The following is a 12,342-nucleotide window of genomic DNA, read 5'->3' on the forward strand; positions in this document are numbered from 1 at the left end:
TGATGGAGGGGGGCCCAGAGAGGCCCCTAATGATGATGAAATTATAATACAGAAAAAATTCAGAGTTAGTGAGTTAGTATTCAGAGTGCTCAGTTCTTCCCCTACTGTACATGTCAACTGTCATGCTGTTCTTCTTTCACAAATATGGTAATGATAGTCAAAAATACCATTAAAATGCATAATTGTATGTAAAATAGCATCAAAAAATTTTGCCGCTGTGTTGGGGGCCCTGTAAAGATTCTTTTCATGGGGCCCAAAATCCCTAGCGGCGCCCCTGCGTGTGATTAGCAGCAGCATAGTCAGGGTAAATAAACTTTAAAATATTGATTTTATTGTCAAAAAGTTCATTTTAACCAAGCTCCTAACCCAACAAAAAGACAATACAGCAACCAGCATATAACTGAGAGTATTAATGTATAAAAGCAAAGATTACAGGAGGTTAGGGGAACTAGAGCTGGTTATTCATACTGTATATTTATATACAATAATATATCGTCCAAATATTCAATATTTGGCGTCGGCCATCAGACCTCTGGAGCTTGTCCAGAAAGCTGCAGCACGTCTGGTGTTCAAGCGCCCCAAGTTCTCTCACACAACTTCCCTTCTCCGTTCCCTACACTGGCTCCCTGTAAGAGCTCGCATCCAGTTTAAGACTCTGGTGCTAGCCTACAGGGCAGTGAAAGGAACAGCTCCTTCCTATCTCCAGGCCTTGGTCAAGCCCTACACCCCCGCCCGACCACTCCTCTCTGCTGCCTCGGGGCGACTGGTTGCCCCGTCGCTCAGAGGTCCCTGCGGCCGATCCACCCGGTCACAGCTTCTTTCTGTCCTGGCCCCTCAGTGGTGGAATGAACTCCCCACTGACGTCAGGACAGCAGAGTCGCTGCCCATCTTTAACCTCACCTCTTCAAGAAGTACTACCCGGAGCCCTCGTAGCACTTATTCTCGTATTAGTTGTTGCACTTACTGTATTTGTATCAGTTCGCTGCACTTATTGAATTTGTATTTGTTTACTGCACTTATCCTATTCGTAGTAGTTTGTAGCACTTATTATATTCGGATTAGTCTGTTGCAATTATTGTTTTCGTAGTAATCTGCCTCTGCACTATACTTTTGCTCTGGCTAAAGCGTCTGCTAAATGACTGTAATGGAATGTAATGTAATCTAGATAAATCTTCTCCGTCCTCGACAATTTTCTTTTAGCAAATGTTCCACGTAAATATTTAAATATTGGTATTATTGCAAATTAAAAAGGTTGTAAGTGTCTCCTGTTATAGTTAATGTTTTAAATGTACATAGTCAACTTAATAGTATGGCATTTTTCAACTACAACTATAATATATAAAATAATTATACCTTGATTCATGTCTCTACTTGTATTGTCAACTATGCAGATAATGATAGTATTGTGGCATCAACAGTACTAGGTTATCAAGAGGATGTTTAAGTAAATCAACTTTTATTTCAGGGACTACTGAGTAAATGTAAACTTTAACTAAAACCCTTACAAGCACAATAATAAATTGACATTATTCATCAGTTTAAAGGTGAGCTAAACTCCCAAATTAAGGACAATTCATACTTCTTTCGCAGAAAATGGCTGATTTTTTTTGTAGCTGAACCTCTCATTTATAAGTTATCCGGCATATTAATTCTGCATGTAATATATCATTAAGATACACTAGTGTGAAGCTTCGTGGTTCACATTGATAGATTACTTATTTTCATTCCTCCAAATGAATTTGTCCAAAATAAAACTTCCAAGTCTGATTTGATTAATGATTTATGTATAATATGAAATCATAACCTAATTGGTTATTCCATAATAATAAAGCATTTATGTAATACAATTGTTGCTCACTCTACACACAGTGGTGTTTAATGAGCTTCGTGGTTTATATCACTGATAGATCAGGAAATGAGCTCTTAGGTGATGTGGTGGCTCTTAAAAGAGCCGTTGTGTTGTTTGTCTTTACGTCAGTCAGTCGTTTAGCCTCCGAACCCGTACAGGGTGCGGCCCTGTCTCTTCAGGGCGTACACCACATCCATGGCGGTCACCGTCTTCCTCTTGGCGTGCTCGGTGTAGGTGACGGCGTCACGGATCACGTTCTCCAGGAACACCTTCAGCACACCGCGGGTCTCCTCGTAGATCAGACCGGAGATACGCTTCACTCCGCCGCGGCGAGCCAGACGGCGGATGGCGGGTTTGGTGATTCCCTGGATGTTATCACGGAGAACTTTACGGTGACGCTTAGCGCCTCCTTTACCGAGTCCTTTACCTCCCTTTCCGCGACCACTCATCTTGTCAAGATTTGGTTAGTTTAACGAATGATCAGTTAGCGGAGAGCGTCGGTATTTAAAGTCTGTATGCGGACGTAGTTGAAAGCAGACAGCTCAGCCCGCCTTTTTTACCATGATAGAGAGTGTGTTTAGATAATTTCCTTCAAAATAAAAGCATATAATTTATAAAAGATACTGTTCTGGTCATTGGTTCACCAAATTCACGTAGAACATTGGCATTTTTATTTGAATATGGTACCACACTGTTTTGAGTTTAGCTAATAAATTTTAACAACACAGTTGTCCATTTTAATTTATGCTGATTTGTGGATGTGACATCCATATTAGCTTAAATTTTAACTGAAGCATGTGTGGCGGATTTAAATCCAAGAGTCTAATGATTTATGAAACAGATTTAGAATTTAAACTCACCGGAAAACAGCCAATGTCATGGTAGTCAGGTCTTTTAATTATCATTAAAAAGCTTTTTGTAATTCATTATACTAATGTTTACAGAATATGCACCACATACAACATTCACAGATTCAATCATCTATATAGTTGCCTAGTGTTTATCTACACAAACATTTCATGAGCAGAGGTCAATATTCAGACTTACAGGGATCCTCATTTATTTTGGGGGTTGGTTAATAACATTGCAGCAGGAATATTGGTTCATTAGTTAAACAGTGTTGAAAATACACAAAACAGTGTTGAAAATACACAAATACTTTGATATATTACATAAATCTGTATTGATCTGGAATTCGCAGTACCAAACCATGTGTTTGATTTATGATTTGATTAGAATGTGTGCTTTTAGTTGTTTATATTTGGGGGTTTTTTTTGGTAACATTTGTACTCTGTATTCTGCTCCTGTTTGATTTCATGGTGTCTTTGAAACCAAAGTGACACATAAATAATGAAAAAGAATATAGATTGCAACAGACTTTGCTTTTATTTAATTTGAGCTATGAAAAACATTAATCCACAATTTCATCCAACACATTTATAATTAGAAACCCTCTTAGACCTTTAACAAAAGAAAATGTTAACAGTTAAGTTAATAAAAGAGTAGTGGATCATTAGAGGCAGTTTATTCACTGTTCGAGTTAGTGTTTTCCAAATAAATATATAAAATACATGTTTCTTTGGAATTTCCAAAGACTCGCCTTGTTAACTATCATTCACTCAGACATATACCTGATAATACATAATTACATATCCAGACAATGACAATATGTGGACTTTTTGTCATAATTATTAACTTATATACGTTTAATACAAACAACTCAACACCATTGTTTGCAATGTACACCATGTGTCACTCAGACAAGAATATTAACTTGATGTTTTGCAGCAGCCACATATACCTACAAAGTATATTTTACTGCTTATAATCTACAAGTTAAACGGGGTCTATATATGTAGAATGAAAATATGTGACTGCAACATGAATACTAATACCTCACTGTACAGAAATGCAACAAAGTGCTGCAATGAAAATCTGACTTAAGTAAAAGTATGTTAGGATAATTAGAAGTATGTTAGTATAATTAGAAGTATGTTAGTATAATTAGGGGAATGTACTTCCTATGTGAAGGCAGGATTTTGCTGCTGTAGTCGTTAAACATTTACCCAAATATGTTCTGCGTACAATATACAGACGTCAAGTTATTTATTGTATTATCACAAAATATACTAGTCAGTTTCCACCAACTACATATACTTATATGTTAAATATACTTTAATAAATATCACAATCAACTGCCAAATATTGTTGTGGTTTGTTTATTCACATTTCTGTTCAATTCATATGAGCTATAAACATCATTGACTGATGTTTGACTCAAACTAAATATTGTTATAAGAACAATGGAACAACTGGTTTTTAAGGAATCATATTCTAATGTGTCATTAATGTTTTTTGGTGTTTATCAGGATTTCTCTCTTTAAGGGGAGTGGGTGGCTCTTAAAAGAGCCGTTGTGTTGACTGAGAGCACTGCGGAGCTTCACTTGCTCTTGGCGGCCTTCTCGGTCTTCTTGGGCAGCAGCACCGCCTGGATGTTGGGCAGCACGCCGCCCTGAGCGATGGTCACTCCGCCCAGCAGCTTGTTGAGCTCCTCGTCGTTGCGGACGGCCAGCTGCAGGTGACGGGGGATGATCCTGGTCTTCTTGTTGTCGCGGGCAGCGTTTCCAGCCAGCTCCAGGATCTCAGCGGTCAGGTACTCCAGCACCGCCGCCAGGTACACCGGAGCTCCGGCACCGACACGCTGGGCGTAGTTACCCTTCCTCAAGTGTCTGTGGACACGGCCGACGGGGAACTGGAGCCCGGCCCGAGAAGAGCGGGTCTTTGCCTTCGCTCTGGTCTTACCTCCGGTCTTTCCTCTTCCAGACATATTTCACGTACTTCGTTAAGCTTCGATTAAAGAAGAATAATCACCGCTCACCGGAGCCCAGAATATAAAGGCTCATCTGGCCGCTGATTGGTCCGGTACAGCAGACGATCATCCAATCAGTGAACGCCACGTCACCCAGCAAAAAAGGACTCCCGCTCTGCAGAAGCGATTTCAAATTTAAGATTTAAGATAAACATATTTCTAAAGTGTATTTATAAACATAACACCAGAAAATGTATAAATAATAAGATTAAGTACAATTTATGTAATTAAATCATAATCAGCACATCATAGCATTTTAAGGGAACACAATTCTAACATAAGTTTTAAATATTAATTTTAATATTGTTTTTGAGCTGGCCTTTTGAAAAGTATTAATTATGTGAGTCTTTATTAATTGATTGAAATGACTGAAAGTGAAATATAATTTAACTTCATCTGAATTAATCAATATCAAAGTCACTGTTTCTAGACACTGAGAACATACTGAGTACTCTGATTTAATCATTTAAAAACTGCATCCAGAGTAAAAGTACTTTATTCAAAATGTGATTTAAGTAAAAGTATGTAAATGTAATTAGGAAGTTGCACTTTAAGATTATATCATTAGATTATTACTCATGTTTTAACGTAAAAGCAGTATTTTTTCTGTTTTAGTCAACTGAGCTACATCCTATTTTGAACTTTGAACTAATCATTGTTTCATCCACTGATTGATTGATTGATTGTTTGGTTTATAAAAATAGTGAGAAATCCCATTTTTTTAAGTGACTAAAGCAGCAAAATAAATGTAATTTAGTTAAAGTATTTGTTGTTAGATGTAGTTGAGTGAATAAAGTGGCCTGGGAAGAAAACACTCAAGTAAAGTACCTCAATACAGCACTTAACATGTACTTCATTATGTGTATTTAGTTAAATTTAATGGGTGAAGTATCAGTGAAACAGTTATTGAGCTCACAAGTTACATTTCCTAAAACAGTATAGTGTAATAATATGGTCCTGCTACACTTTTAATGGGGTTTTAAGATGTAATTCTTATAATAATATGGTACTGCTACACTTTTAATGGGGTTTTAAGATGTAATTCTTATAATAATATGGTACTGCTACACTTTTAATGGGGTTTTAAGATGTAATTCTTATAATAATATGGTACTGCTACACTTTTAATGGGGTTTTAAGATGTAATTCTTATAATAATATGGTACTGCTACACTTTTAATGGGGTTTTAAGATGTAATTCTTATAATAATATGGTACTGCTACACTTTTAATGGGGTTTTAAGATGTAATTCTTATAATAATATGGTCCTGCTACACTTTTAATGGGGTTTTAAGATGTAATTCTTATAATAATATGGTACTGCTACACTTTTAATGGGGTTTTAAGATGTAATTCTTATAATAATATGGTACTGCTACACTTTAAATGGGGTTTTAAGATGTAATTCTTATTATAATATATAATTCTTATAATAATATGATAATGCTACACTTTTAATGGGGTTTTAAGATGTAATTCTTATAATAATATGGTACTGCTACACTTTTAATGAGTTTTAAGATGTAATTCTTACAATAATATGGTCCTGCTAAACTTTTAATGGGGTTTTAAGATGTAATTCTTATAATAATATGGTCCTGCTACACTTTTAATGGGGTTTTAAGATGTAATTCTTATAATAATATGGTACTGCTACACTTTTAATGGGGTTTTAAGATGTAATTCTTATAATAATATGGTACTGCTACACTTTTAATGGGGTTTTAAGATGTAATTCTTATAATAATATGGTCCTGCTACACTTTTAATGGGGTTTTAAGATGTAATTCTTATAATAATATGGTCCTGCTACACTTTTAATGGGGTTTTAAGATGTAATTCTTATAATAATATGGTACTGCTACACTTTTAATGGGGTTTTAAGATGTAATTCTTATAATAATATGGTCCTGCTACACTTTTAATGGGGTTTTAAGATGTAATTCTTATAATAATATGGTCCTGCTACACTTTTAATGGGGTTTTAAGATGTAATTCTTATAATAATATGGTCCTGCTACACTTTTAATGGGGTTTTAAGATGTAATTATTATAATAATATGGTACTGCTACACTTTTAATGGGGTTTTAAGATGTAATTCTTATAATAATATGGTCCTGCTACACTTCCTAATGGGGTTTTAAGATGTAATTCTTATAATAATATGGTCCTGCTACACTTTTAATGGGGTTTTAAGATGTATGGTCCTGCTACACTTTTAATGGGGTTTTAAGATGTAATTCTTATAATAATATGGTCCTGCTACACTTTTAATGGGGTTTTAAGATGTAATTCTTATAATAATATGGTCCTGCTACACTTTTAATGGGGTTTTAAGATGTAATTCTTATAATAATAAACTGCTTTTTGAACTGTATATCTTTAGTTTGATGACAGGCATCACATATAAAATATATTAGAGGCATTTATAAGCCAGGTAAGGTAGTTTATATTGGGATAATCCATTTATATTCAGTTTATTTATAATCATTTTTGAGAAATTAATATCTAATATGTATAATTTTACCTGAACATACGACATATTTTAAGCACACCTTAACTTATAATCACTTACTGTCAGTTCTCATTATACATCATTTACTATATTCATATTGTTCATTTAGATTTATTATTCACCATTTTTATTTTAATTCCTGTACATTTTTTATATATATTATATATAGTTAGTATGGATGTTGATGTTTTATTTGCTGATAACACATAATAATAATAATAATAATAATAATAATAATAATAATAATTCAGAATAGTGCTCTTTAAGTAGATTTGGTGGCTCTTAAAAGAGCCTTTTTTGTAATTTCCAACCAACTTTTAACAAGTTTACTTCTTCGCTGGTTTCTTGGCTGCTGCCTTCTTGGCTGGTTTCTTGGCCGCGGCCTTCTTGGCTGGTTTGGCAGCTTTGGGTTTAACAACCTTCTTCGCTGCTTTCTTTGGCGTCTCTGCCTTCTTGACCGGCTTCTTCTTCGGGCTCTTTGTGAGCTTCTTCACCGATGTGTTCTTGGCTGTAGCGGGTTTCTTGGCCTTCTTGGGTGTCGTCTTGGCTTTTGGCTTCTTGGCGACGGCAGCGGCCTTCTTGGCGGCGGGCTTCTTCACTGCGGGCTTCTTCACTGCGGGCTTAGCGACGGTCTTCTTCACCGCCTTCTTGGGCTTCTCGTCGGGCTTGGCCGCCTTGAAGGAGCCGGTGGCCCCGCTCCCCTTGAGCTGAACGAGGGCTCCTCCCGCCAGCAGCTTCTTGACGGCGCGTTTGACGTGGGCGCTGTTCTGCTTCACGTCGTAGCCCTCAGCGGCCATGTACTTCTTCACGGCCACGTAGGAGATCCCGCTACGGCCCTTTGAGGCGGCCACCGCCTTCAGGATGAGCTCACCGGCGCCGGGTCCGGTCTTCTTGCTCGGCTTGGATACCTTCTTCTTCGGGGTCTTAACCGGGGCGACCGGTGCTGCGACTGGAGCGAGTTCTGCCATTGTGCTGTATCGATTCTTCTCTGCGAGTCTGTTATGACTGATAGAAAACTCCGAGCGGAGAAAGGAACTTAAACACACCATGAGAACCGTGGAGACTCAACCCAGTCTGCCTCTCACCAGTGCAGCAGGAAAACTGTGTCACTTGTGTTTTCTCTTCACATATAAATGTATAAAATACACATCTAGAGGAGCAACTAAAGTAAAACAATGACTCCAACTCAAAGCGAAGGAGTTAATCTTCATATGTCAGTCAAATAAACTTCAATACTTTTATTAATTTTGTTTGTAAAGTGTTTAAACGTCTCCCATCCTCTTCTGTGTGAAACGCAGCTGAGCGTCTTTTCCTTGTGATTTCTCTCCTAAATGCTTAAAAATGCATCAAAAGTCTCCTAAAAAGAGTTTGACAGTGAGAAGAGATGTTTGTTTAGAGATTCAATGTAAAAATTCTTAACTCTTACGGATAATTTTGATTTTAACAGAAGATAATCTGGTGTCTGCAAACACACTCGTGTTGGGATAGGCAACTGGCTGAGTTCTACATGTCCCAACAGTGTGTCCTTCATTTAGCAGATTTATTTTTAAATACATTACACAACCATATGTATATATTTACAAGTGTTTGAAGTGTGTAAGATATATAGATAGTGTTGTAAAGACACAAAGGCTCTTAGTTACACAAACCCCCAACATGACAGATGAGCTCATACAAACTGTCAACAACAGACATCATATCAAATTAAGGAAATTGGGTCAAATATCTTCTCCCAAAAACTACAGAAGCCAATTTATATCACTGACCGATGATTATGCAATGAATGCAGTGTAAGCAAATAATATAATATAATATTAAGACATATTTGGTATGCTTTAAATGCACACAGTTGCCTAGTGTAAAACTAGTATTATTCTGAAATTAATGAGACAACTGTATTTTTCCATTTGTAACAATCTGCAGTGTGTTAGATAGATCACATATAGACCATCTTTTTCACAATATATTTGTATTCATGGCTAATATGATAAATTATTTTACAGCACAAAAATGTATGAACACAGGTTCTGTTATAGCATTCGCTCGTACATCTGTTTACATCTATATCTGAACAATATATCTTGGTTTCTGTTGTTTTAATTATTTTTTTCTCAATGTAACTTGGAGTCTTCCTCTTGTGAATATAATTTAGTTTTCCTTGCTATTTCTTCCTCACTGTCACTTTATTCATTGTTTGGGGGGTAAATCCTGCAATCCTGTATTGCAAAATAACAAAAGTCGCATTAGGGCTTTCATCTGTAGTTCAAGTCAAATTATTTTAAAAACGAAAGTGCTGCAGTGTATAGAATCTGACCGGTGGTGATTGACAAGGACAAATAACATCATGCCAAACACAACATTCAAAACTTAATTTCACAACAATATCAACGTAGTATGTTTTTATTAGTTTTATTATGGTCTATTTGACTCTAAATGGACCATTTCACAATATTTGCCTAAACGTAACTAATTTGTTTTGTCGACTAAAACTAACTAAAGGCTTTGCCTTCTGGCTCACCTCTCTCTCAGCCACAGAATCGAGTACAAATTGTTGTTTGTTTGATTGTTTTTGTATTTTTTGTGTGAAGAAAAGGAAAAGCAGCGACCAGCTGAAGCTATAAAGAATATAGAACAGAGGAATAAAAAATGCTACATCCAAATTAAAGTGATCATACATACAAACATTTGAAACAATATTGTTAATATTTCAACCACTGACTGTATATAAGAAGTGGATTTAGTTTGTTGGCTAGTGGTCTCACGTCAATGACATGCAATGATGTTGCTGATAATATTAATATTAATGTTAACAAGAATAATATATAATGTTATTTATTTAGTATCTGTAAATAAAGATATTCATGTCAAACGCCAAATTCCACCTTGATGTCAACATGTTTTCAGTCCATAGATTAACGATTGTGAAGCATCAGAAAACCTTTTTAAAGGATTGCACAATTGTCACTGATGGAAACTTGCAGTGTTGCTTTTCCTCAGTGTGTAAACTATTTATGTAACTGTGATGTTTGGACTGTTGGCTCAGTTTTTCAATGTCTAAAATGTAAAAAGACATGAAGCATTGACTTCACTTTTCATAACTTTTCATAACCATTTAATTAACACTACCTATACAGCCTCCCAGATGGTGCTCTAAGGGCCCAGTGGCCAGAACATACTTAATCAGAATGTAGCAGACATGTTAACAGTTGGATTTTAAAACAATTTGTTTACATAATAAATATCTAGCTAATTGAACTTAGGTTACAAAAAATGTGAAATATGAATACTCTATAGGTGAGTTAATACAGTAAAATGTAACAGAACACACAACTATAATAACCTCAAAAGAAATTATTGTGCCAGAGATCAATAAAAGATTACAAGTAATAAGTATTAAGTGTATTAGAAATAACACTGACAACATTGCTAAATAGAAAAGCAATACCAGTAAGATACATTTAACTAAAATAGATGCAGTCACTAGAATCAAGAGTAAGATTACAATGTGTAAGAAATAATAAATGTGCATTAATGTAATGATGGTTTTTGAACATGCGTGTTTTGACGTACAGTGATAGTGATAGCCAATATATTTACCGTGGAACATCAAGATAAGATAAGATAAGATAAGATAAAATGGAACTTTATTAATCCCGAAGGAAATTATTGTGCCAGAGTTTCATAAAAGATTACAACAGAAGAATAACAAAAGATAATAGATAAAATAAAAACATATATGAACAATAGAATATAAATGATTAAGTGTAAAATAAATAATACTGACACCATTGCAAAGTAAAACACGAATAATAAGAATAAGGTAAATAAATAAAGTAAAACAAAACTAAAATTGAAAAAGTAAAATACAACAAAAAAAGATTAAATACAATAAGAAGTGATCCTAACATCAGTGCCGAATGGAATCTAAATTAAAAAAGTAATATTAAGCATTATATTGAGTGAGATATTGTCAATGTATACTGTTTTTCATAGTTTTGTGATTCAGCTTGAGCTCATTACATTATTCATTTTAAGCTTTTATTTTTTCAGAAATCAACAAGAATACACACACACAAATGTCTCTGTTTTACATAGCAAAAGCATTTTCAGAAATCTGCAGGTATTTGTATCTCACATTGCTATCTTTACGCTTCTGGACGTTTCAGGTACACTTTACATTAAAGAACCAGTATCTTTGCATAGAAACTCTCCAACAGCAAAATGTACAGCCTATCCAACTTAATGTGTATTTTAAATTAAAGTTTATTGTTAGAAATATCAAATATTTACGCTACTGATTTAATTATGCAAGAAACGAATTACATGTGTGAAATCTGTACGACTTTGAGGTACTACTGACAATATTAAATTAAAAAAATGTTAGGAACCTAACAAATTTCAATAAGCTCTCACTTTTATATACAACATGCACATTTTGATTTTTACATACTAGTTATTATACAAATGTATATGCTTTTCTTGTTTTTCCAATTGTATACACACTGCATTATATGTCAAATATTCTATTTGTGCCAATATTTGAGTCATTTCACCATCATGACGATAGATTTTCTGTGTTTTATTCATTATTAGCACACAAAGCTTAAGAAATGTGCAGAACAGCAGATGACTGAAAGCGCGGGAGAGTTGAAGTTTCAAAATGATTTTGTCCAATAGCTGAGCGGCAGCATCACGTGCATACTTTGGTCCAATCAGCGTTACCGCCGCTCCGGCTCTGGCTATATAAAGGAGACACTGGCGCTTAAACAACACAACTATTTTTCTTCAATAGAGAAAAACAGACGAGCGTTAAAAATGGCCAGAACCAAGCAGACCGCCCGTAAGTCCACCGGAGGAAAAGCTCCCAGGAAGCAGCTGGCGACCAAAGCCGCCCGTAAGAGCGCCCCGGCCACCGGCGGAGTGAAGAAGCCCCATCGCTACAGGCCCGGTACCGTGGCTCTGAGGGAGATCCGTCGCTACCAGAAGTCCACCGAGCTGCTGATCCGCAAGCTGCCCTTCCAGCGCCTCGTCAGGGAGATCGCTCAGGACTTCAAGACCGACCTGCGCTTCCAGAGCTCCGCCGTCATGGCTCTGCAGGAGTCCAGCG

The 12,342-nt window shown here is 35.9% G+C and overlaps 4 protein-coding genes across 4 annotated transcripts in view; 1 reads left to right on the forward strand and 3 right to left on the reverse strand.

Moving 5' to 3' along the window:
* Nucleotides 1-1,895: 1,895 nt before the first annotated feature.
* On the reverse strand, nucleotides 1,896-2,301 carry LOC129112286 (histone H4). The gene has a single exon (XM_054624313.1). It carries the CDS (start codon nucleotides 2,296-2,298, stop codon nucleotides 1,987-1,989), a length of 312 nt encoding a protein of 103 aa, XP_054480288.1. The 5' UTR covers nucleotides 2,299-2,301; the 3' UTR covers nucleotides 1,896-1,986.
* A 1,904-nt stretch (nucleotides 2,302-4,205) lies between these two features.
* Nucleotides 4,206-4,691, reverse strand: LOC129112277 (histone H2A-like). Its single transcript, XM_054624304.1, has one exon. It carries the CDS (start codon nucleotides 4,674-4,676, stop codon nucleotides 4,290-4,292), a length of 387 nt encoding a protein of 128 aa, XP_054480279.1. The 5' UTR covers nucleotides 4,677-4,691; the 3' UTR covers nucleotides 4,206-4,289.
* Nucleotides 4,692-7,378: 2,687 nt separating this feature from the next.
* LOC129112272 (histone H1-like) lies at nucleotides 7,379-8,388 on the reverse strand. The gene has a single exon (XM_054624298.1). It carries the CDS (start codon nucleotides 8,282-8,284, stop codon nucleotides 7,562-7,564), a length of 723 nt encoding a protein of 240 aa, XP_054480273.1. The 5' UTR covers nucleotides 8,285-8,388; the 3' UTR covers nucleotides 7,379-7,561.
* A 3,644-nt stretch (nucleotides 8,389-12,032) lies between these two features.
* The window catches only part of LOC129112274 (histone H3), a 447-nt gene continuing 137 nt past the window's right edge, over nucleotides 12,033-12,342 (forward strand). Inside the window, exon 1 of the mRNA XM_054624301.1 lies at nucleotides 12,033-12,342. This exon is cut by the window's right edge and continues 137 nt beyond it. Within this exon, the coding sequence (XP_054480276.1) occupies nucleotides 12,051-12,342 (292 nt within the window). The 5' untranslated portion in view covers nucleotides 12,033-12,050.

This window comes from Anoplopoma fimbria, chromosome 23 (genome assembly GCF_027596085.1).
Source record: "Anoplopoma fimbria isolate UVic2021 breed Golden Eagle Sablefish chromosome 23, Afim_UVic_2022, whole genome shotgun sequence".
In the NCBI taxonomy this organism is placed as follows: domain Eukaryota; kingdom Metazoa; phylum Chordata; class Actinopteri; order Perciformes; family Anoplopomatidae; genus Anoplopoma; species Anoplopoma fimbria.